Source organism: Phasianus colchicus, chromosome 3 (assembly GCF_987193195.1).
Source record: "Phasianus colchicus chromosome 3, bPhaCol1.hap1.1, whole genome shotgun sequence".
Lineage (NCBI taxonomy): Eukaryota > Metazoa > Chordata > Aves > Galliformes > Phasianidae > Phasianus > Phasianus colchicus.
Window position 1 is genome coordinate 72,191,561 of NC_143438.1, and position 24,100 is coordinate 72,215,660.

The window sequence follows — 24,100 nt, forward strand, 5'->3', positions numbered from 1 at the left end:
AAAGGCCTTTATCCTTGGATAAAAGTCATAGCAATGGCCCAGAGAGAAAAAGGCGTGTGGGGAGGAACAGAGGTGATGGCAAGGCACTGTAGTCTCACAGCACAGAGGCCAGGCAAAGGGCAAGACTGGTACCAGCCCCTGGTGCTGCCTTAGAGCTATTTCTGGCCAGGCACATCATACGCTGCATGTTTTACAAATGTAAGGGTCAGGCTCCTGCCCTGGGGAACGTTGGTGCAAGCACAAACAAGAACTGCAGCAAGAGTAGAGAGAGGAAAATGGTAGAGAAAGCAAGTCGCATCCCTAAAAGGGGGCTGAAATAAATAAATAGAATAGATAAAGAACTACACATGTGTGTTTTGAGTTCTTCCATAGCCCCCTTACCATGACCTTATTACTGATACAGTGCTTTGCAGGCACTTGAGCTTTTTTATTTATCAGCCCTAAAGTCCAGTGCGATTTGGAGCTGCATGTACAGAAATGTTCTAGAACACCTTCCAAATGGCAACGTGGGCAACAGCAGCTAGGCTCTCCTTGGAGGTTCCTTGGCCCTGTGCAATCTGAACAATTCTGGCACACTGCAGTGAGCTCAAATTAACAAGGGATAAGGAAAATTACAAAGGCCCCAGTAGAAATCAAACCACAGATTTACAACTAGAGGATTCAAGCAAACAGAAGAGCATTAGAAGCACATTTCTGAGTGTCCAGCTGGTTTCACTAGTGCAAATGTAAATGAGTTCTGTTGATTTACTGGGCATTAAGTGAGTTTTACAATGAAGCAGATGTCAGTAGAATCTGACTTACTCACATCCTAGGCAATGCAGCAATAGCTGAAGTGATCAGAAACACTGTAAAGTAGGAAGAGGTTTAAAAGAGTGGAGAAATCCCAAAGGTTCTCTATAGTTCTATAAAAAAATCTTAATGGAAGGGCTTCCTGCAACCACCTCTGAATAACCTGGCACAGAAGATGCACCTGATGCTTTCAAGAACTGCCCAACCTGACAATTTCTTGTCCACACCCTACTTATCCAGCATGATAAATAGGGTTAGGACAAGAGGAGGACACAGAAACACAGGAAAATCACACCCTGAAAACACAGAGTTTGAAACAGTTTATTTCTTTCTGTGAGGTTTAATTTTCTGACTTCTTGGTTCTGGTTTTAAGCACGGATCCCACGCTGTCATTATCTTCCTTTTTCCCTACACTTAATTCTTCGAATTTCCCATATCAGAGGGACAGCACAATGAAAAACCTTGACCTTATACAGATCGCATTTTTTACATCCCAGCAGAACAAACAGTTTTGAGGAGGAAAGGGTCAAAAATAGTTAAAATAAGCAAAAACTTGGGATGCTGATATCACAGAACAGCCACAAAATTAACCCCCAGAAAGGCCAAACAGGTGAAGTACCTGCAGTAGTCACTGCAACGAAACTTTACAGCATTTTGAGGCATGGGAAGTATTTTCTTTGTTTAAGAAAAAAATATATTTGTATGTTTGTTTACAAAATAAACAAGTACAGATTCTTCTCTTTTGAAGAATGACAAATACGCCCAATATTAATGCATTACTCTAAAGCCCACCTGCGTATTGTTTGCCTCATGATATCTCTATAACAGGAAAAAATATTTTTAAACTAGAAAGCATCAATAACGTGGACTTGTAAACAAAAAGAAAAGTTATGTCTGCAGGGCTTGGAAATAGTATGTAAATAGAGGAGTAATGCCAAAACACAGATACGCAATTCATGCTTGTACTGAGAAAGCTTGGGAAAAGTACACAACATCCTTATATTTATTCATTTTAATGTATTACAGCACTGTGTCTAGGACACATAATAAGCTGCCAAATGAAAGAACTTGCATATAACACTAGTTACAGAAAGTGTTTTGAAAGATTGAAGAGGAGCGTTAGTAACATTTTCAACATTAATCAGAAAAAATATTTCAGGCCATTTGTGCTGAGAGAAAGAAACTTGCATGAAAAATGATCTTTGATTCTCTTACCTTCCATTTTCCTACAAAATACCTTGGAAAAAATTACAAACAATTGAGCAGTTTGGACACATTGCAGCATTGCACAGGAAATGGAACGAGGTACAGCATGAAACAGTGGTACAAAGAAGGCTTAAGAAGACCAAAGTTTACAGCATAACTGTACAGTCATTTGTTTTGCTCCTGTCCATGTATTAATGGTCTGATTACAAGTATTTACTGTTTTTGTTGTTTTGATTGCAGTGATTATTTGTGCTCATTCCAGTAACTTATAATAGAATCAAGTTATGAAAAAAATAAAACAGATAAAAACCAACTACATTAAAAATGCAGCGGTAATTTACGGATCATTAAAAACATAAGCAACTCTTTTAACTATCCAATAAATCAACAATCGCAGACGTATTTTAAATTTTATTAAAAAATCCAGGAAACCTATAAATCTCATTTTACGCTCCAACAGGATACACAGATTGGTTTAGTTTGTCCTTTCAGCTGCCCGACAAGAAAGCCAATCTGCTTTCTAGCAGCTGATAGGACAGCAGCCTGGCTGCAGGCAGTGCTGCATCCCCAGACCCAGGCTGGATAGTAGGAACAATTCCTTCCCAGAAGAGCGGTGATGCAGTGGCACAGGCTGCCCAGGGACGTGGGGGAGTCACCGCCCCTGCAGGTGTTCAAGGACTGAGATGTGGCACTGAGGGATGTGGTCAGTGGGCACCATGGGGGTGGCGGTGGGACCAGGTGATCATACTCGTCTTTTCCAACCTCACCGACTCCTTAATCGCTCCTCCTGCCAAGACTGAGATCATGTCAGCAAACACAACACTTCCCAGCTCTTCTGTTAACTTCCACACGGCTGTCCGTGCCAACCCTTAGGGTCTGAGGGCTCTGCCAGGCAGCACGCGGGGAATAACCCCGTTCCCCCAAGTCCCTCCTTTGCAGGGGCGCTGATAACCGGCACGCCGGGTTCCCCGCGTTCTTATGCTCGTCCGCTGCCCTTCTTTTACCCAAACAAGACCTCCTGCCCTAAAAGCAGGCCGTAATGGGAAACATTAGAGCGGCAGCTACAAGCCCTCAGGGCCGCGCTGAGCAGCGCTGCGCCACGGCCGCCCCTCCGATGAGCGGCCCCGGGGCCGCAGCCGGGCCGCCAGGCGGAGGCGGCAGAGCGCGGCGCTACCGCGTTTTCCTTTCCATAGAGCTCCGCGGCCGGCAGGAGCGAGGGGCAGCGCCTTCCCCCGGAAGCGGGGCAGAGCGCGCCGCCTGCCTCGGTACCGCCTCGGTACGCCGCGCCGCGCCGCGCCCCGCCGCTTCCCTCGCCTCGCCGCCACCGTTCCCCCGCGGCGGGCGCCCGGCAGCGGCACGGCGGCGGCGCCAGGAAGTGCGGGGCCGCGGCGCTCCCGCTCGCCGTGGTATGCGAGAGCGCTCCCGCCCGCGGGGCCGACGGGAGGCGGGCGGCGGCGGACGGAGCGCGGAGGGGGCGGCCTCCCCGTCCCGCGCGGAGCGGCGGGGGGCCCCGGCGGCGGGCGGCGGCCGCAGGATGGAGGAAGGTGAGGGGCGGCGGCGCGGGCGTCACCCCCAGCCCGACCCCTCCGCCGCCGCGGGGCGGGCCCGGCCGCCTCCGGGTGACGGGGGGAAGGAGGGCGGCGCGGGGCCGGCCCGGCCGGAGCGCACGGCCGCGGCGGGGCGGCTCGCGCTCCTCTCCCGCCGGCCCCAGGCAGCGCTGCGGGGCGGCGGCCGACGCGAGGAGGCGAAGCCTGCGCCTGCTCCTGCTCCTGCCTCGGGACGCTCGATCTCGCCCCCGCGCCGAGCACAGCCCTCCTCCTTTTCCTCGCTGCGCAGCAGCAGCAGCCGCGCTGCGCTCAGCCCTCCTGGCGTCGCCCCTCAGCGAGCACCCCGGCCCCTTCCCTTCTCCGGCGCTGCGGGTGCTGCTCGGCTCCGCATCCCCTCCGTTTCCCCGTTGTTATGTTTTGCAGCTCTTCGCTCGCTCCGCGTTCGTTTTCCTCCAGGCCGGCCCCCTTGGTGGGGGCTGAGATGGCATTGTGGGAGAATGGCTTTCCTGGGAGAAGCGCAGTGAGCGCTGTGAGAAACGCGAGAGGGAAGCGCGCACCCCGCGCTGTCCCACTGCGTCTCCCGGCTGTCCCCAGCTCGGGGGCGTCCCAAGCTGGTGGTGATTTCCACGTGTTCAGAAAGAAGTCTTCGGCTCTTTGTGCTCCTCCGGCCGTCTGCTGGCGGGGCCGTGTGAGCTCTTCGTGCACGGAGCGCTCTTGGGTAGGAACACCCCTTCAGGGCGCAATTTGCCACAAGCCGGCTCCGGTATCCTCGTGTGAGGAGCAGGGCTGTACGCAGATATATGTATGCAGATATCTGTCCCATCATCTTTGCAGACCAATGATAATAGCCTAACTTGCGCGCTGAGCCTTGTATGGGAGCCATGGCACGCACCCCTGATTGTTCTTTTGGTCCTTCTCTGAACGTTTCCCACTTCTCTGTCTTTCGATGACAGAACAGGAACTGCGGACAGCAATCCCTTTGCAGTCCCTTTGCAGGCAACAGATGGATTACTGGTGTGGCACACAGGAGCAAGGAGGCTGCAAGAGATACCCACAACTAAGCAGAGTGTTCTCTAGGCAAGAGTTAAAAACGTAATGAGAACTTGAAGGGAACTAAAGAGCAATCTTGGATGATAAATTGCTTGCTGAATAGAGAGGTACCAGACAGAGGCTGTGTCATCAGTTCAGACTCCTACATTATTTTTAGTCATCACCTTGTTTGACTTTAATTTCACCCCATGTAAAGGATTCATAAGAGTGGAAACAACACTGTTCTTGTTGGAGGCAGCTGCAAATGAAACAGAAATTGCATGCTTGTACCTTTTGTTATCACTGTTTTTTTTTTGGGGGGGGGGGGAGGGTGATCTACTGAGCATTATTTGCTGACAGAGGTGTAGCCATTTCAGAATTAGGATTTTAACTTCCTTTTCTTTAGAAGTTTTCTGTTGCTGCTGCTAACCCTGGCCTTTACAGGCATCTTACACTCCCAGTTTGGCTCATCAATGTGCTAGAGGAAAGAAGGAAATACACTTTCTTCCTGTGTTTTCACTCCATAGCTTTGCTTGTAACCAGGATGACAAGGCCAGGCAGTTGGCTTTGCAAGCAGTCTGGCTGTTCTGGTGATCTAAATACTTTCTCCAGTGTTATCTTGTGTGATACAAGTGACTTCACATTGCAGAGCGCTGTGTTTGCTTTGCTGATTGGCTTAATGCACAGCACATGAAGAAGTACCAGTGTGTCTTTTGTTTTGGTTTGACATCATGGTAAATGTGACATTGAATGACTTAAACATGGTTTTGTCTAGTGGTTTTCTAATCCTTGTTCTATGGAAGAAGTTAGGTATTTTCTGTTCATTCCATGAAGCATGGTACAATTGGTCTGTTTAGAATAATGTGTAGTTGTTTGAAAATCCTGTTGGAACACAAATGCAGGTACTCCGTTATGGGCAGGCACCATTTCAACAGTTTGCTTGTATTACCTTCTTGTTTCTAACTTAAAAATCCAAGTACTGGGATTTAAAAACAGACCAGTTTTGATGTGAGTATATCAGCAGAGTCGTTATCAGCTTTATTCAGGTTTGGAAGACAGACGCTGCAACTGAAAGTGGAACGGCTGTATGAGAGGGGAGAGCACTGGTTGGAGTTCTGTAGCCACTGTTGGGCAGTAGGTCAGTGAGATGGCAATTCTGCAGTGCTGTTACAGTTAAACCTGAATGGAAGTGGCACTGATTTGTCCCAGCGTCAAAGCCAACTTACCTGCTCTTCCTCTTTCCTTCCTTTGTGTAACATGTTCACCAGGGAATAAAACAGCTAACTTCCAGTTTGAGCTCTGGGCAATCCTGCAGTACGGCCTCCAGAAAAACCGATTTTCAAAGGAATAGCATACAAATTGATCTCTGCATTGTTACACTGTTTTAGTTAGGTACGTGAAATACTTTAGCTGAGTGTTTTTGTCAAATATGTTTGCTGTGTGGCTGAACCGCAGCGGTAACTGGCTGTTACCTGCTGCCGCAGGGATTTCTCAGGGTGTGATTTTAGGAATACTGCTGCAATAACTTCCTAAAAAATGTCCTCAGGGGCAGCAGACCTGCGACAGAGAAGGAAACAAAACTGCACAGAATCTGACAAAATGGCTCCAGAGGAGGGAAACAAAGAAAACTCTAAGCTGGGAAGATCGCCAAAATGTAAGCTACAGAATTTTTAGTTCTAATTTTTTTTTTTTAAATTCATTCTTCTTTTACATTTATGGGAATATATTTCTAGCACAGTAATTTATAACAGACTTATTCAAAAATCTAATTCAGAATATTTCAAGAAAAACAGGCATTCACATTAGAATTCTTCAATAATGACATGTTATGTATTGCAGAGTAAAATGCTGTTCCTGGGTTGTTTCACTTGAAGGGAGGATGTTATGAATCTGATTGTTGTCTATTTGAGCACACATAAATATTTTAATTGCATCTGCAGTTATCTTTATGTTGAGAAGCTGAAAAGCATGAAATAACCATACTGAAACAAGCACACACACAGACTACCTACAGCTTCTCAAGGCACAGAACTAAGACCAGGTGTAATTTCAGGCAAACGCTCATCAAGCTACCAAAAGCTTTTAAGTTAAAAGCACATACTGACTTGAGGGAGCTACAGGGGAGGTAGATACCAGTTGAAAGAAGTGGGTAAAATATATTTCCTTCTTTTTACATTTGAAAAGAAGAACTGGGAACAGAATATCTTGGTATTGATGGTAGATGTGTTTTCTGTTGATGTGTTTAAGAATTTTACGGTGTTTCGAGTGAAGCCTGGAGTTTTCTCTCTTTACTTGTAATACATTTTCTGTTATTGAAATTCCTTTACAATTGAAGCTTGTTAGAAGGGTGATAAATTTGCAGTGCAGTGTGTGGGTACTTTATCCAAATGGCCCATGAGACAGTTGTAGTAATCAAGAGAGAAAACTGCAGCAAAGGAATAACAATCCAGTTCTCAATGTACCTGTGCTGCTAATTCTGATGCCGGTATATTTACTTGCTCTTCAGAACAAGTCGTACTTAGGGCATGCTCTTTGTTTTTTAAGTCCTCTGGACTATTTTAGCTTTTTCACTGTCCCTTTTCAGATATGTTAATTCAGCGTTTTGCGAAACTTTTCTTTGGCTGTCTTGCGGCAGTCACTAGTGGAATGATGTATGCTGTGTACCTCTCCACATATCATGAACGGAAATTCTGGTTTTCCAGCAGGCAGGTAAAGAAAAAGTTAAACTACTGAAACAAAAGCCAAATTGTGTCCTTGAAATCGAAGCTGATCTGTGCCAGCTTGGAACTGCTTGCTTTCAGAATCCCGTGCCTTTCTACTCGGGCCTCTGTCTTTGAAATAGCTTTTTAAAAACTGATGTTTCTCCTACTCACAGCAGTTCTGTGTGGTCGTGTTTTTATCTGATTTTCCTTAATTCATCTTGATTAGTTGAAATAACTTCTCTAAAATTTGGAGGAAAAAAATATGCACTGGGATAAACTATGTTTAATATAAGCTAAATGTCAAGGATGTGTGCTGTAAGAACTGTTGTTCAGTGGATTATGGAAAGTCGAATGAAATTAAGGTCTGTGACTATGAAGTGATCCTGTGGGTCTCCCACTGACTTACAACATGGATTTCAGTTGCTCTCATTCCGAGCATGCTTGCTAAGTTATAGAGCGTTATATACCTGACGGAGGAGCTGGGAAGATTAATGTTCTGTGGAATATTTTGGAGATGTACAGTGGAGTCATAACCATGTGCAGTATTACAAAACCAGTCTATCTAAAAATGTATGGTTTTCTATGAGAAGAGATTGCAGGTGAATATATATCTATTTTTTTTCCCTAGGAACTTGAACGAGAAATTACATTTCAGGGTGACAGCGCCATTTATTACTCATTCTATAAGGAACTGCTAAAGGCTCCTTCCTTTGAAAGAGGTACAAAAATGTTTATTTTCTTAACCTTGAAAGGTCTTGTTCCCCTTTTGGAGACAAATACTCTTGTAATTTGTTAGGTTAACTAAAAACTGCACACTGACTGAACTTTGGAGAGTTAGATTAATATTATGCTGATACTGTCCCATAGTTGTTAGGTTTGCCTATGCTGCATAGTTGATTTTTATCCCTGAAAGAATGATTTTTATTTAATTTGGAAATGTGGGATGGAAATTCCTGTTTCGTCCCTTGTCAGAAGATAGAATTGTTTCTGTCAAGAGCTGATCTGCTCAGTGCTGTCCCTGCCAACCATTCCTAAACCTGACAGCTCTGATGAATGGATGATGATGAAGATTGAGGGGGACAGAAACCACGGGGGACAAGAAGAAGCTGGTTGCAGTGGTATCTTTTCCCTTTGTGCTTCAGCTCTCTGTCCTGCACTGGCTCTGGAGCTCGCTCCTATCTGTAATGACTGGGTCGTGTCCTTGAACCTGTGGAAAATTAAGACACTGAAAAGAAGCTTAAACAGTTTTTTGCTATTTCAGTGACTTCAGAAGAGCACCAGGGTTAGCTCAAGGGGAAAGGTGAGAATGCTGGGAGGGAGGAAGGGGTGAGCAGCTCTTCGTTGTAGAATTAAGCTATTGAATTAGTTCGATCCTTTTATGAAACTAAATCTGAAGCCATTTGAACTTTATAGGTATAGTCTTTTTGGTAGCAGTTTCCCAGCTGATGTGTAGCATGTGCCAGTAGTGTACAAAAGGGCTTTGGTATAATTAGTTTCTCATTATCTCTGGAAGGTTTTCTGCTGTTGTGGACAGATGGACTACCTTATTTGTGGGCGTTTTGCAGCTGGCCCTGCAAAACTTGTATGTTTACTTGGTATTTTGGAGGCACACAGTTTACAGAGGTGTGTCATGGCAGTGCTGAGCATGGTTTTTTGTGCTCTGTAAGAGTGAGGTTGGCCTGCAGAGAAGCAGCTGCAGACCACACACCAGGATATGTTTGGAGTTGGAAACAGTAATCTTGTTTTGCTGTTTCATTGTTGTTGGGGTTATTGTTCTTTTTTTTTTTTTTTTTTTTTTTAGTTGGAGTATTTAGTTCCCCTTCCCTCCATTGTCCCAAGTAATGACAAGTTATTGTTTTAGTTATAATACCTCTGAGAGTGATGTATCCTACAAGTATGCCAACTTTATCTCAATCCCATACAGAGGTGTATTGTGTTGAGAGATTGGTAGAATTCTCAGAAATGCAGGGGTGAGAAGGCCATCATATCTGACCTCTTTGTGTATGCAGGTTTAATGCATCCTGCTCATCCCTCATAGATCTTTGTGTCACTTCTGAAGAACCTCCTGTGAAGGTGACCTATAGGACTGCATGATTGTGTTGATTCTGAAAAGACTATGGGTTTTTTTTTTCTTTTTTTGGTGGTGGGCGGAGACACCTTCTGCTTAAAGACTAGTTCAAAAAGCAGTAGTAATTGAATTGCAGTATCAGTAGGATGCATTGCCATATAAAACAATAATTTCTTCTTCCTTTTAAAATTAGAAATGTTAAATCAGTCAGTAGCTTCAGTGGTCAAATCTGTTTCCCCCTACCTTTGAATATACATGCACCCTTTCAAGAACAGCAGTAGTAAGTGATTCCAAGAATAATTTTCTTTTGTCTGTAGGTGTTTATGAGTTGACACACAACAATAAGACAGTATCGTTGAAGACAATAAATGCAGTCCAGCAGATGACCTTGTACCCTGAGTTGATTGCCAGTGTATTATATCAAGCATCTGGTAGTGAAGTATGTGCATTTCTTCTGCTTTCTCTGCTTTCAGTGTGTGCACGTGTGCCTTTCTCTGCTGCATACAGTAAATACATGCAATTTTTATTGAATTAATTGAGCTAAGCCTACCACCAGCTCCATGTTCTCCTCATCAGCATTTGGAGTAGGATTTTTTGGGGGCTTCATATACACTATACTTTTCTGTCCGATATTTCTTTGCTTCTACAAACCACTTAAAAATGTTAAGAGTAACTGTGCTACTCATTCAATATAAAAAGTTAGATCCTTCAGAGTACTGACATTTGTTACAGTGGTACCTGTCTCTATCCATTCCATGTGGGTAAAAGGGGAATACATTTTTGTATATGCACCTATTGTCTCTCTCTGCTCCACATGGGCTTTGTTCTGCTTGTGCTGCATACTTGTGTCCTGCTTTATACTCTCTCATTTATCATTTATCTCTTTGGTTTTTTTCATTTATATATATTTATATATGTACTCTCCTGTATTTAGAACCATTTTTGCTACATCTTTACTTTTCAGAGTTCTTCTCCTGCATGATTTCTTTCAGTAGTCCTATAAACTTATATCTCACTGCAGTATGGTTTTTTTTTTTCAAATCTGACACATACAGTGTTGGTGCACATGCAAAAGTCATAGCAGTAGCAAGCTGAGTTCTGAGTGTGCTGTCAGTCAACACTGCTTTGTCCTCCTGAGCCCCAGTAAAAGCATGCTTGATTCTTTTCTAGAATAGAAGCTGTCTCTTACCTGTTTGTGAAGCATCTAGCACACTGTTAGCAGTATGCAAGCAGTAAATAGCAATAATTTCCAGCTTCAACTCAGTTGCTGCTATGTCTCTTCATTTTTATTTGTAATTTCAGGAAGTTATTGAACCAGTGTATTTCTACATTGGTATAGTTTTTGGACTGCAGGGAATTTATGTGACTGCATTGTTTGTAACCAGTTGGGTTATGAGTGGGACTTGGCTGGCAGGAATGCTGACTGTAGCATGGTTCATTATTAACAGGTAAGAAAAATATCTTTATACAATCTAGTTTCTTAATAAGGCATTTGAAAATGTTAGAGTGGAATAAAATGCTTTCTATTAAGCTTGGTGTTCTCACTGTGAGAGCAAGCTCTTGTACTGAATGCAGAATGTTTCCCAGAGATGCACTGATTCTGCTGATGCTTTTATTAATGGAAGGGCCTTCTGCTGTCCAAACCAGCCACGCTGACAATTGGCCTGAGTTTGTGAGCATGTGTGAATACATGAATATTTTCACACAGTTCCATTTTGTAAAAACATTCATCAGAAGATTTTGGTTTTGTTCTGATGAAGAATGAAAACAAATTTCTGAAGTTGCTGAAAACGAAGTTATTGTCTGTGACTAGCTCTAAACATTGTGACCATTATTTTGTTGCTTTGAAGGAAATGACCAAGCACATTTTTTCTGGAAAAAGACTTTGATTGTTTTTTTGTTTTTTTTTTTTTTAATCTGCTTTTTTGTAGCTTTTCTTTGTGCAGTGTGGAATCTTCTTAAATGATTCTGACCTCAAGATTTTTTCATCTTATAGTGTTTTGTTTGCATGAAAGTATCTCTTCCTTTTATGAAGCACCACAGTGATAGGGAACCTCATTTTGGCAATTGGAACAGTCTGGTTCCTGCTTTGTCACCAGATAGCTCTGGGACTTTCTGTGAACTTGACACTTATCATAAAATCATAGAATGGCCTGGTTGAAAAGGACCTCAAAGATCATCTAGTTTCAACCTCCCTGCCATTGGCAGGGTCACAACCACTAGACCAGGCTGCCCAGAACCACATCCAGCCTTGACTCCAGCACTTATTAATTCTAAAAAAATTTGAGGCCCTTTCAAAAATAAGAGCTATGGACAGGCCAAGTATTAGAGATGTATCTTTAAAGCTGAACTGTTGAGAAGTATCTTTACATCTTTTTGGAATGTGAAGTCATCATGACCAAATCTATGATTAATAGATAAAAATACTGTTCACCAACCTGATGTGAGCAGTGAGAAGTAGGAAAAATGGTGAATAAATCTGTCTCTTTTTTCAACAGCAAGGAATATTAAACACGTAACCAATTGAAAGATCCAGTAGTTTAAAGCTCCAAGAGCACCTCTTTGAGATGCTTAAGCTTTAAAAATGAAAGGTGGTGCTTTCAAATATCTAAATGATAAAGGAGCTTCAAGCTCCTTTTTAAAAGCATAGTAGACACAAAGAAGACTATGTACCTCTGAAACCAGTACCTTTGATCACATTTGAAAGTGTCGCTTGTGCTTCTGAGTCACTGTAGCACTCTGTATAACTTTTTCCTACAGCTCTAATTGTGCAGATACTGTCAGGTCATCCCACAAGAAGACCCTGCTGCTGTTCTGTCCCATGCTTCCTGTCCATCTTTAATCTCTTGCTTTCTGGGCAGAGTTTTCCCTGTAGACAAAGTATCTGCTGGTGCTGCACTGCTTTGGATTCTAAGTACGTTGTGCTCTACTGCCAATTCACTCCTAAAACATCATGTGTGAGAACTGGAAGTGCTCTTTTCTCTCAGCTTATATTCATGGTAACATGAAAGGCTGCTGTCATATCCATAACGAGACCATCATAATGTGACATCTCCTGTGGAGGTGTGGGCAGAAATGGCTGGAGGCCCTGCTTCTTGGCTTCAATCCTGTAAATTCCAACTCATTAGGAGTTGTGCTTAATGAGTGAAGATTGGGCCTTCTGTGCTGATATTAAATTTGTGACCTGTATCAGCAGCAAAACTGTATTAGTGTTACTTTGAACTTTTTACAGGAATAGCTTGCTTGCAAGGCCACAGTGCTAACTAAAAGTGACATTTAGGCTTTCCTTGATATTTTTGTTCCATAAATCTTTAATAATTTTGTTTGTCTGTACTTTATTCTAGGACAGATACAACAAGAATTGATTACTCCATACCATCAAGGGAAAATTGGGCTTTGCCATATTTTGCATGTCAAGTAGCAGCTCTCACAGGCTATTTAAAAAAAAACCTAAATTGTTCTGCAGAGGTAAAAGAAAATTAATTTCTTAATAAAGAATTGGTGATAGAACTGTGCTCTAGAGTAGTTACCTGCAGAAAACAGGTGTTTTGTTTGTTCTTTTTGAAACAGCTGCTTGGATTTCACATAGGCACGTGTGGGTTTTGCTAAGCAAAAGTGCCCTGCTCTGTTATGCCCCAATGAGGGTTAAGAGAGAACAGTGTAGTAATTAGCTGCGTGCTGCCTTTTTAAGATGAACAGATGCCAATTTTTTCTCAATGTGTAAGCTATTCTGTTGTTTTTCCTGTTGCTGGGAGAAGATGGTGATAGCTTCCTCTCTCTGACAAAGGCGTTTCTTCCGACTGGCTTTGAATGTTTTTGAGTGTTTCAGTAATGACTTTTTTTTTTTTCTGTCTGAGGTGTTAAATAAGTCTAAATTCTGTATCTTAATTATTTCCTAAAATAGTGAATTTCTGTAATTTCTGGTTTAATGATCTCTCACTTGCTTAGTGACAGAGATGCATAAATATCAAATTAAAGTTTTTTGTTTTCTTTTTCTCTTGTTCTTTTTCCCTCTAGAAATTTTGTTACCTTTTGGTGAGTGCTTCAACATACACCTTCATGATGATGTGGGAGTACAGTCATTACCTCCTGTTTCTCCAGGCCGTGTCTCTTTTTCTGCTTGACAGTTTTGCCCTGGCACAGTCAGAGAAGGTACTAGAACTCGTCAGCCTACCTATAACTGAGGACTGAAATACAGCCTCATACTGCTCCAAAGAGCATACACTGGGCGATGACTTGAGTGTCTCACAGCTTGGGTCCAGCTGAAGCACGTGTCCTGACCACTGGGAGAATGAAATAGCTTTAAACTTGTTCTAAAGAATTAACTTTTGGAATTTATAAGATCTGCTTGTCAATTATTAAATAACAAAGTGAGTGTCAGTAGCAGAACATGTATTCCTTAGGTTAACTGAACAAGTTTTTGTGAGGACAGGTAAAGGATGTGTTGACAGTAGTCAGTTCCTTCACCCAAATTGTGTGTTTTCATGCTGTTACACTGTGGTTACTGCTACAGCACAGTGCTACAGAATAAAGAGTCCTTGTAAAATATTACTACTACTTTTGGTATTTTTCATATTTCTTGTGGAGCAGTGGTGTGCTTGTTCCTGAGGCTGACCAGGATTGTTTTGGTATGAAATACTTTTCACAGCCAGATTGTACCCTGCTAGCCTCCTGAGCTGGAGGATTGAAATGTATCCATTAATCTCCTGATTAGCAAGGAAATGCAGTGAACTGTCTATGTGCTCTAGGAAGCAGAATGTGTATCCATTGTAATTTTATTTTTTCTTGTCGACAGGTGCATGAAGTGTACAAAATCTACATGTTTTCTCTCTTCCTCGGGTATTTATTGCAGTTTGAAAATTCGGCCTTACTAGTGTCACCATTACTTAGTCTTGTAGCAGCTTTAATGCTCTCTAAATACCTTCAGGTAACAAGACTCTCCTCTAACTCTGAATGTAGATTTTATTACTTGAACTGAACTCCAAGTGATACGACATTCTCAAACTGTTTTTGCAGATGAATGTGAAGAAAGGTACATTTGTGTCGAGAATGTTGAAAATTATGTACATTTATTTGGTACTCACAGTAACACTGACACTAAACTTGTTACTAAAGGTAAGATTCTGCTGTACAAAGCTATTTTAATTGTTATAATCTAAATGGAAAGCAACAGTTATATCTTGGGAATGTTTTTTGAAGTGTTGCTTATCATACATGCTTGGAAGCATTCAAGGCCAGGCTGGATGGGGCTTTGAGCAACCTGGTCTAGGGGGAGGTATCCCTGGCTCTAGCAAGAGGCTGGAACTAGATGATCTTAAGGGTCCCTTCCAACCCAAACCATTCTATGATTCTGTGATACTGATCTGAGAGGTAATAGCTTAATTCGTAGCAAATTGAAATACTGAAGACTGAGTAATTTTGTATCTATGTATTTATCTAAAAATATTTCATCTAACAACTCAAGCAGCTGTTTTTTTTTGTTTGGGGTTTGGAGCTTTTAGATTGAGATTAAAGCATAGTATTGAAATATTCTTTAAATCACACACTAGCTATTTTATAAGTGTGTTTTTTGTTATAACTTGGATCACCTCTACCAATTGGATTGAAAATTAAATCAGTATTTTTGTGTGTGGAAAAGAGCTAGTAGTCTTAGGGTAGATTATAATTTTCAATGGGATTTTAACCTGGTCTGGCATTTTGATTAGAAACTCCCTCTTACCCACCCCTGCCTTGTATGTAATTAGTGCTTTTTCCTTATGTCTCACCTTGGTTGTATTAGTAAACGGTATCAACTTATAAATTCAGAACATAGTGAACCCTAAAAAATTTTGAGAGAATGCTCAAACCTGCTGTTTTCTTGTACCATTCAGATTAGCTAGCTCTGCTGCACCTCCAGGAATATAAAACCTAATCTTGAAAAATATGACTTAAATTACGTAGACAGTGCAGAGAACTTTGGCAGCTTAAACAATTTATGTGAAGATTACAAATGCTCATAACTTTTGCTAAGCTGCAGTCCTACTGTTTAGTGGAGCCAAACACTGTTCTTTGGCTTGCTCGGGGGTAAATGTATGTCCATTTTCCATGATCCTTCTCACATTACTCAGTAACCTTCCAACATCTAGTTGACAGCTTTCATTTGCCCTCTCTTTGGGGTACATGTGTAAAATGCAGTGTATGATGGTCTGCAGGAAACCCTACAGATAGATTCATTTAAGTGGAGATTTATAGTACTATATTGATACCTTAATTGACACACTTAATCTAATTTATTAATTCTAACTCAGTCTCAAATAACTGATTTTTCCCTGCCAATCTGTAATCTGAATGAAGTTAGTAGTGAAGGCTGCTTCCAATACTTGATGAGATTTTTCTCTGCTAAATTAATTTTCAGATGTTTGTTCCTCATAAAGAAAATGAGCATTTGCTGAAGTTTCTTGAGATAAAACTTGGCTTAAACACAACTAAGTAAGTTTATTTTTTTTTTTTTTTACACCTTATAAGATATTCAAACTTCTGAAACTACTCTGAGAAGTATAAAATTTCAGAGGCTTGTCTGTATTTATAGAGGAATTAGAGAAACTTTACCTTTTTCACTTGGTTTTACAAACGAGTTTTAAGAGATGCATATATAGGATTTACTTAAGGTCTGGAGGTGTCTGAGGCACTTCAGTATTTTTCATCGCCCGGGGGTGAAAGCTTTACATAGATTTTTTACTTTATGTTGAAGAGCAAAACATTTTGTACCCCATCTAATGTTTCTAATGAGACTTGGAAGCAGAGATAATATGATCAGGGTAGTGGTCCTAACTTCTCATAGCAGGAAAACAGGGCTATGAAGGAGTAATTACCACCTCAAAACACTGATGTTTATTCTTTAGTTTTCTAAGAATAACCACCTGAAACACCCTGTTTGTTTTAGAAGAAATTAAGACAAGGGACAACTTAAAAGTCAGAGGAAATTGTGATTCTAAGAAAAACTGTTCGCATCTGTAAAAGAGTTGAATGTTAGTCTGTGAGAAGAAGAAATCACGGATACAGATTTTCTGGATAACTTCAAGTGTAATGTTGGTAAGGACTAGAAAAAGCTCCTGGAACCAAGCCAGCAATTGCTTGGAGTTGATACTCTCTCCTGTAAGCTGCATCTGTCTCTTACAAAACTACTCCAAGTCATTTCAGGAGAAGAGTTGGAAGATGACATTACACAACTGAAAATGTTGTGGCGTTTTTGGAAGACAAGATGTTAAGAGTTTAACTAAAATGCACTATTTAACACACATATATGAATGTTCTTAAGTGTTTTGAAAAAAAAATTCAAGACTGCTTCTGGTCAGGATTTTGGTTATTTCAGCTACCAGGTATTACAGATATGTTTATTTCCCCGGCAACTTGCTACATATTACTTTCCAGGCTGTGCAGCCCTTCATTGAAATGGTGATTGAAACAAAGTGGATGCAACTACCCCTGGAAAGTTGTGTAACTAAATGCTGGAATTGTGGCTTGCAGCATTAAAACTTCAAGATCTGTCTCTTAAGGCTTTGAATGTGCTCAGCTGTTAATCCTAAAACTGGTTCTGTCTAACTGAAAGTGGTAGAGTTCTCTTGTCTTCACTTGAGGGTAGAAGAAAAGGGGGAGGAAAGCAAAAAGAGAATAAAGACAAGAGTGCTTTCATTACATGATGTGCCACATCAATTCCAGTCGAGAATATGCATTAATAGTACTTCTTGGCAGAATATATAGTCTTTTTGCTTATTAACTGAGAAAGAGGAATGATCAAGTAGGGTCAGCTACAGAATTAGAATTTCAGCATTGTGGATTCCATTCTTGACGATGCTTTGGGCTTGTATGTGATCTCAGATGAGCACTTTTCCTTTGGAATGAGGACAAGCATACCTTCTTGCATCAGTATCTCTAGAATCTTAATCCACTGTGACAACAAAGTTCTTTGTGGTCCTCATAACAGGAGGCTGGGTTTTGTGACATGGAAGAGTCATAGTCTGGCCTCTTCAGATCACAGACTCTTTCTTTTTGGAAGATAAGCTTTTGACAGTTACTATAAAGAGTACTTGTAAAGCAGTTTCAAATTATAGAATATCACTTTTCAAAGATGGATTTCAAATAGTTTCCTATGACATGAGTAGATGAAAATGTGCTCCGTTGTGTACTATTTTTTTCTCTTCCTAAACTATGTGGCATTGTCATTGGTTTTTAATGGGATGTTTTTGCCTTACTAGGAATTTTACAATGAATTGGCTCCTTTGTCAAGAATCTCTTCAGGCACCCTCCCAAGACTTTTTTTTGCGGCTAACACAGTCATCACTGTTGCCTTTCTATATTTTAGTATTAATTATCTGCCTTTTTTCTGTAACTCAGGTCATTTTTAGGAGAATTTGGTAAGTAACTTATTTTTATTGGAATATAAGAGGTTAGAGATAAGAGCTTCTTAGATATAAAAGTGAATAGAATTGTGTAACTGGCTGAGGCCTCAGCCTAAGTGAGGACTCACTGCACCATTGAGCTTGCAAGGCTATGGGCAGCAGTGGAAAGCCCTAAGGCTTCTGCAGAAAGTTTTCTAGCAAAGAGCTTCCTGAGCATCCCTCTAGTGAGGGTAGGGAATTGTCTCTGGTTTTACTTGCTTGTTTTGTTTTGTTTTTCAAAAGGGAAACTCCTGCAGAGATCTGGCTTTCGATTTTGTCACGTTTATGTCTCTTACCATTGTGAGAAAGGTATTTTGTCTGTTTTCCCTTTCCAACAGCAGAGTCACTGGATTGTTGCTGGAGGATTTGTCTTTTTTTTTTTTTTGCCTTTGCTTTTGTGGGTATTTTTTTTTTTCTCCAAGTTTTTGTTTTGCAAAAAATGAGAAGGGTGGAGTTGAGAGGATTTCCAACTTTAATGCTCCCATGTAATTTATTTATTTCTTATGTTTACTGTGGTCAAGTTCATAACTCTTTGCTGCTTGGAACAGAGCTGAAGTAGCACAGACTCAATTATTTGTAGTTTCACAGTGATTTACAGTTCCCTTGAGAGAAGGGGTACTGGAGCTGTCCGCGTGCAGACTCAGAATGCAGGGCTGTGAGGATGCTAGCATAATTTATCCTGGAAACTGAATGGTTGGGAAATTACATCTCCCTGGTAGGAGATAAATGGTATAACTGCTCAGGTATTGGGCAAATTTCTCACTTTCCTGCAGCAAAAATCAATGGCTTTTTTTTTCTTTTTTTGAGGACTAAGACTTTCAATAGATACAGGTGATACTGGTGTAAGTGAAAATGTATGTCATGTTGGAGGTGAAATGAGAAATTCAAAACAATAAAGCAGACTCTTCTGATCTTTGCAAGTGTCTCTATTACCTATGTATTGCTTTGTGAAAAGTAGTAACTTCATTATACCCTATGGGTTTTTAAGAAGAGTTTAAAATCAACTTTCTCCCTCCTCAAAGTAAAAACTTTCTGATTTTGAAGCAGTTAATTGCTTGTTACAACTTTGTAACTGGTATCACTTAATGGTAGAATAAAATGTATTTCTCATGTCTTGCTATCATGTTTGCAGAAAAACATTCATTCTAAGATTTGGGTTGTGATTGTTTTTTTATTTGCAATTTATTACTGGAAGTTCTAGTACTATGACTAGCAACTGGTTTTGTAATCCTATTTTGTGATAAAATGGTGTGTACATAGTAATAGGGGTTATGTAATTTTTCAGCAACTTAACGACATGAAAGAACTTAGGACACACATACAGAGTGCTTCATCTACATGTTTACGGAGTACGCATGCTCTTGAATTAGATTGTCTCTTGTTGCTGAAGCACCATAAATAGAATTTATGGTCATAGATGGTGATCTTGTATTAATTCACAGCCATTGGTCCAAAGAGGTTGCAGTCTAACACAAGGGACAGCAGGTACCTATAGATCACTGACAAATCAAAAACCAAATAAGCAGTGCAAACAATAGTATATGATATGACACAGAATGATCTCAGTGTACTGCTTACCTAATGGTCATAAAAATATTTTTGTTGACATCTTTGCCTGAGATAATGTCTGAATTAAGTGATGTCTCATTTTCTCCAACTGCAGTGGTGAACCACTGAAAGAGACAGTTAAACTTGAGGATGGTCGAATTGGAGAGAGGCCAGAAATAGTTTATCATGTAATTCACACAATTTTACTTGGTTCTCTAGCGATGTGTTTGGAAGGGTAAGTCTTGTTTTGATGTATCTCTTTTGAAAGCAACAGAGATTTCCTAACTGGATGTGATAGGCTATTTGCCCCTTTCAAATGTATCTATGACTCAAAAGTCTTTTCAGAAATATATTTGGCATACAGTGGTACTAGTTGGTAGGGAAGGTAGCAAAGAGAATTTTCACTATAAATTGGATAGAGGAGTATGTTGAATCGTGCTTGGTCTCTTCAATGCATTTTTTAAGCTTTAATGCAGCCAAAATCCAAGAAATTAATTAGAGAAAATTGAATCTCTCTCCTTGTGGTATTTAAGCATAGAAGTGCTCTATCATTCTTTGAATATTGTGTTCTTGTGAGATCTTGTGTAGTGTTTGGATGGATAGTGTATGTTCTTGAATGTTCTTCAAGGTGTGGAAGATTTGTCAACCATCTTATTGTACGTAGACAAGCACTGAATAAACCTTTGCCTGACATGTTAAGCAGCAGTGAAACAATTACCAAGAATAGTGTTGAGTATTAGTTCTTTAATCTTCAGGAGCTTATGTTTGGATAACCTTTTTGTTCCACTCTAGCTCTCAGCCAAATCAGCTGGAAAGTGGCAGTCGTATTTATACATTTACATTTATCATCCTAATATCTGAATATGCATAAATTATTAAAGTGAGCAAAGTGTTGTGTTGCCAAGTAGCTGTCTTGACTTGTCTATCCTCAAGAGGCAGACAAAAACAGCAAATAGTAAATTGTTTATGAAATACTTTCCTTTCCTTCCTTCAGGAAATCCCTTATAATACAGTGTCTGTGCAACTTTGCTGAATGGCTGGTTTTTGTCCTTGTCTGGCTGGAAAACTGTTACAGCCAAGTGACTTTACTAGTCTTGTTTGTTTTTTCTTTCATCCTCCCCTAAACTCTCTGAAGGATTTTGTTATCTTTGACCTGGGATCGTGCCTTTACATCTTACAGCAAATAATCAGGTGCCTGCTCTCCTGCTAGAGATTTCCTTGTTTTGCCCTCCAGTGCCATCAAATTCAATCTGATTGCTTGCATATCCAGACTTGTTTGAAAAAAAAATACAGTGACATGTGCAAAGTGCCAACCAAGTTCTTGCAATATTTTTCAGAATGAAGTATCTGTGGACTCCGTATGTTTGCATGCTCGCTGCATTTGGTGTGTGCTCTCCTGAACTTTGGATGACACTTTTCAAGTGGCTGAGACTGAAAGCTGTGCATCCGATACTACTGGTGAGCTGCTGTTGCCAATGTCTTGGAAATTACAGCTCACTGTCATATCGCTTTTCCAACAACAATAACTTAAGACTTAAAGAAAAACCCACTAAAAGAACATGTAGTTCTGTAAGCAGTAGATCTTACATAGTCTACTTTTTCTTGTTTTGCATTCTTAACAGCGTGTTTTCCCATGTTCTCTGGTATCTGGTGATAAAGCAGAGCCTTTTCCTCACAAGGAGCAGAACAATCTTTATCTCTGTTTCTCAGACATATTTAATTTCTTTTAATAGATCTTTGAGACCTCAAGCTCTCTGTCGTATTTAGTTAAGACTGGCCAAGAAGGTCAAATGTTCTGTAGAAAAAGTGCACAAGAAAAAGTACAGGCATGCAGACAAGCATTGACATAAGCCTCGTTTCACTAGGAAATTAGGCTAAAATGTGGTAGTTAGGTGTATTTAATCAATGAGAGTAAAACAAATTCCTAAGAAATAGTAGCTGCAGTTACTTTGTGTAAGATGTGTTCTGGTGTAGCCATTTCAGAGAAGTGCTGTAACTAAAGATGAGCTTGTGCTGTAGTGCAAACAGCTCCTCCACTTCCAACTCTAGCTTTGTTCATAATGGGATGAGAGTTGCTTTTGGCACCTTTCTGCATTTGTTTTATTAATGAAATGAGGATGGGGTGTTACTCTGCCCTAATTTCAAGATACTTAGAAGAATAAATATTTAAAACTTAAAGTTATATATGGTACTAGTGCAAATGCTATTTAATATTGTATCATAGATGTTGACAGTGTCCTTCCAGTAAAAAATAAAAATATATTCACATACATATTAAACATACTGCTTTATATACTACATGCTTTCTGATATATAGACCTGCTTTTTCATATAGTAGATGTGTTAACAGATTATTACCAAGAGAATGCATTGTGTATGCTCTTTACCAAGTGTTTTTTGTACTCTGTGAGCTACTCTTCTTTTGCAAAGTGGAGGGGATACCAGCTAGAATGATGGTGTCCTGGAGAGTGAATTTCTGGTTTTTGCCTGTCACTATTGTCAATCTGAATGAAAGCATCATTAAGATCAGAGGTTTGAAATGCTTGTTTCATACTTTTTTTTTTTTTCATTTTTCAAATTATTGCATTGTATTTGTATCTGAGAGGTATTTACTTTTCTTCTGTCCATACTTCATGTGTGCACTGATTCATTCTTAGATGAGCAGTAGATAACAGTCCCTAATATTAGTGGTAAATATAACATGGATCAGATCAGTTACTCAGTACTAAGTTAGACAAATTTTTTTTGCAGAAAGCTTTCTCCTGGTAGAAAATTGCAGTGATTCACCTGCAGTCACTCTTAAGGTTTCAGGCATCAGTGTAGCCTACTGCTATACAAACAGCATCAGCATACTTGAAGTTGGAGAATGGAGAACAATCCATAATCCTTTTCTTCTAAAATCTGTTTTCTAGGCTCTCATTCTGAGTATGGCAGTTCCCACAATAATTGGATTCAGCTTGTGGAAAGAGGTAAGAAACATGCTGTTCTGTGTTTTGTTTTGTCTTTAGGCAGCATATGAGTCAAAACACCAAGCAAATATAATGTCAAGGTGAAATAAAAGCTGACATCCTCTGAAAATGTGCTGTTTTGTTTTTTTTTTTTTTTTTAATTTATTTTACTTTGTTTTGTTTTTAAACAAAACTGTTTAAATTTTTCAGTATGAGGTATTTAACAATTCAGTTTGGTAACAATGACTTACTGTAATTAAGAAGCATTTGAATTTAAATGAAGACATTATTACATTCAGCTTTTACACTTTGAATATGTGAACTGACTCAACAAAGAAAATATTGCCAAATAAACACTTAGAATACTGAAAAGCATTTTGTGTGTCTATCTTCTTTTTAGTGAGAGGTTACATGGAAGAAAAATTATGGAAGGTCATAGGCAAATAATGTGTTTGAAAAGCTGTCAAATTATAATGGAGTTAAATCCTTACACCAATACAGGGAGGAAAAATCTACAGATGTTTCCTTGTTTAAATTAAGTATTTGGTTCTTTACTTCTAGTCACGTTGCCCGACAGACTGGCACACAGGGAGAAGAATATTTGGAAAATTATTTTTAAAATTTCTGCAGGTTTGAAAAAAATAGAAAATATGTCCCTTAATTCTCTACTGTACTGACAGATTCAGAAAAGTTATTCTGAATAGCTTTATAAGAACTTAAGTATTTTTTACAAGGCATTTAAATATAAAAGTATAACTGTACAAATTCTGTAATACCTGTCTTTAATAGATAATTTGTTTGCAGTGTAATCCGACTCGTTATGTGCTTCTATCAGTGTAACAGATAATTCTCCTGAGGGGGGAAAGAAAAGCTAAAGGTGCTCAAAATTATGCAATCAGTTACAATAGAGAAAACTTAGTGACAAAAGAATTCATTTACAGATTATTTGTTAACAATAGCAGTGTGGGGATTTGAACTCTAGAGGGCTTCATCCCTTGGCAATCCTACTTCTGCTTTTAAGCAGTAGTGAGCGTTTGCTCTCTGGGTTCTCAACTCACCCCTGCGCTTGGAAAGTTTGATTAATAGGATGAGGGGAGTGCAAATGCCCTGAGACTTGTACTCTGTTACTCTGGCTTTAAAGAGATGAGTGTACAGCTCAGCATCTTTCTGCTTAGCTGCCTTCTGTCTCAGCCAGGCATAGTCCCTCATCAGCTACATTTTTCTACGGGCTCTGAGTGATCAGTGAAGCTGGTTCTCTTTGGGGGTGGCAGTGGTGTTTCATCTCTCTCTCTCTCTCTCTTTCTATTTCTGGGATGGTGCAGGTATTTGTATAACAGCTCCTACATGCTACAGTTCCTGAGTGCTACAACTCTCATATTAACATAGGACAGCTGTTCTTGTGCTACCCTAATTTGTCTGATTGCAGACTGGTAATGGGGGTGGAATTTCCAGCTAAAAGCAGGTTCCTATTTCCAGGTGTCTTATCCACTGTGGCTGTCCCATAATAAGTTGTCCCTTTAGTCTGGCATAGTTGTAATGAAATAACATTTCCATCAGTTTTTCCCTAGGATAATGACAGAGCTTTCAGAACTACAAGAATTCTATGATCCTGATACAGTAGAGCTTATGACGTGGATAAAGTAAGTATGAATTTCTGCACTTTTGTGTTAATTCTTTGCCAGGATACTTATATCTCAGTATTTTGTGGAGCTACCTATATTAATCTGAGCTTTTCCTTGCCAAGTCATTACATGATGTAGAGGGAGGTGGGAAGAAAAATTATTATTTTAGGCTTGGTATTCCTCCCATGCAAAGTAGCAGGAGTTTATCATTGATTACAAGAGAA

The 24,100-nt window shown here is 40.2% G+C and overlaps 1 protein-coding gene across 4 annotated transcripts in view; it reads left to right on the top strand.

The window, feature by feature from the left end:
* Positions 1–3,296: 3,296 nt before the first annotated feature.
* Positions 3,297–24,100, top strand: part of DPY19L4 (dpy-19 like 4) — a 28,633-nt gene continuing 7,829 nt past the window's right edge. Inside the window, exons 1-16 of one of the 4 annotated variants that reach the window (XM_090137812.1) lie at positions 3,297–3,539; positions 6,118–6,225; positions 7,156–7,280; positions 7,902–7,992; positions 9,659–9,780; positions 10,644–10,789; positions 12,686–12,809; positions 13,359–13,493; positions 14,137–14,268; positions 14,358–14,456; positions 15,736–15,809; positions 17,576–17,734; positions 19,422–19,541; positions 20,644–20,764; positions 22,219–22,275; positions 23,812–23,894. In XM_090137812.1, coding sequence (XP_089993938.1) covers positions 3,404–3,539; positions 6,118–6,225; positions 7,156–7,280; positions 7,902–7,992; positions 9,659–9,780; positions 10,644–10,789; positions 12,686–12,809; positions 13,359–13,493; positions 14,137–14,268; positions 14,358–14,456; positions 15,736–15,809; positions 17,576–17,734; positions 19,422–19,541; positions 20,644–20,764; positions 22,219–22,275; positions 23,812–23,894 — 1,832 coding nt within the window. In that variant the 5' untranslated portion in view covers positions 3,297–3,403. Of the gene's footprint in view, positions 3,540–3,709; positions 6,226–7,155; positions 7,281–7,901; positions 7,993–9,658; positions 9,781–10,643; positions 10,790–12,685; positions 12,810–13,358; positions 13,494–14,136; positions 14,269–14,357; positions 14,457–15,735; positions 15,810–17,575; positions 17,735–19,421; positions 19,542–20,643; positions 20,765–22,218; positions 22,276–23,811; positions 23,895–24,100 lie in introns of those variants that run through there. The other 3 variants (XM_090137813.1, XM_031591014.2, XM_031591013.2) reach the window with 3 other exon arrangements.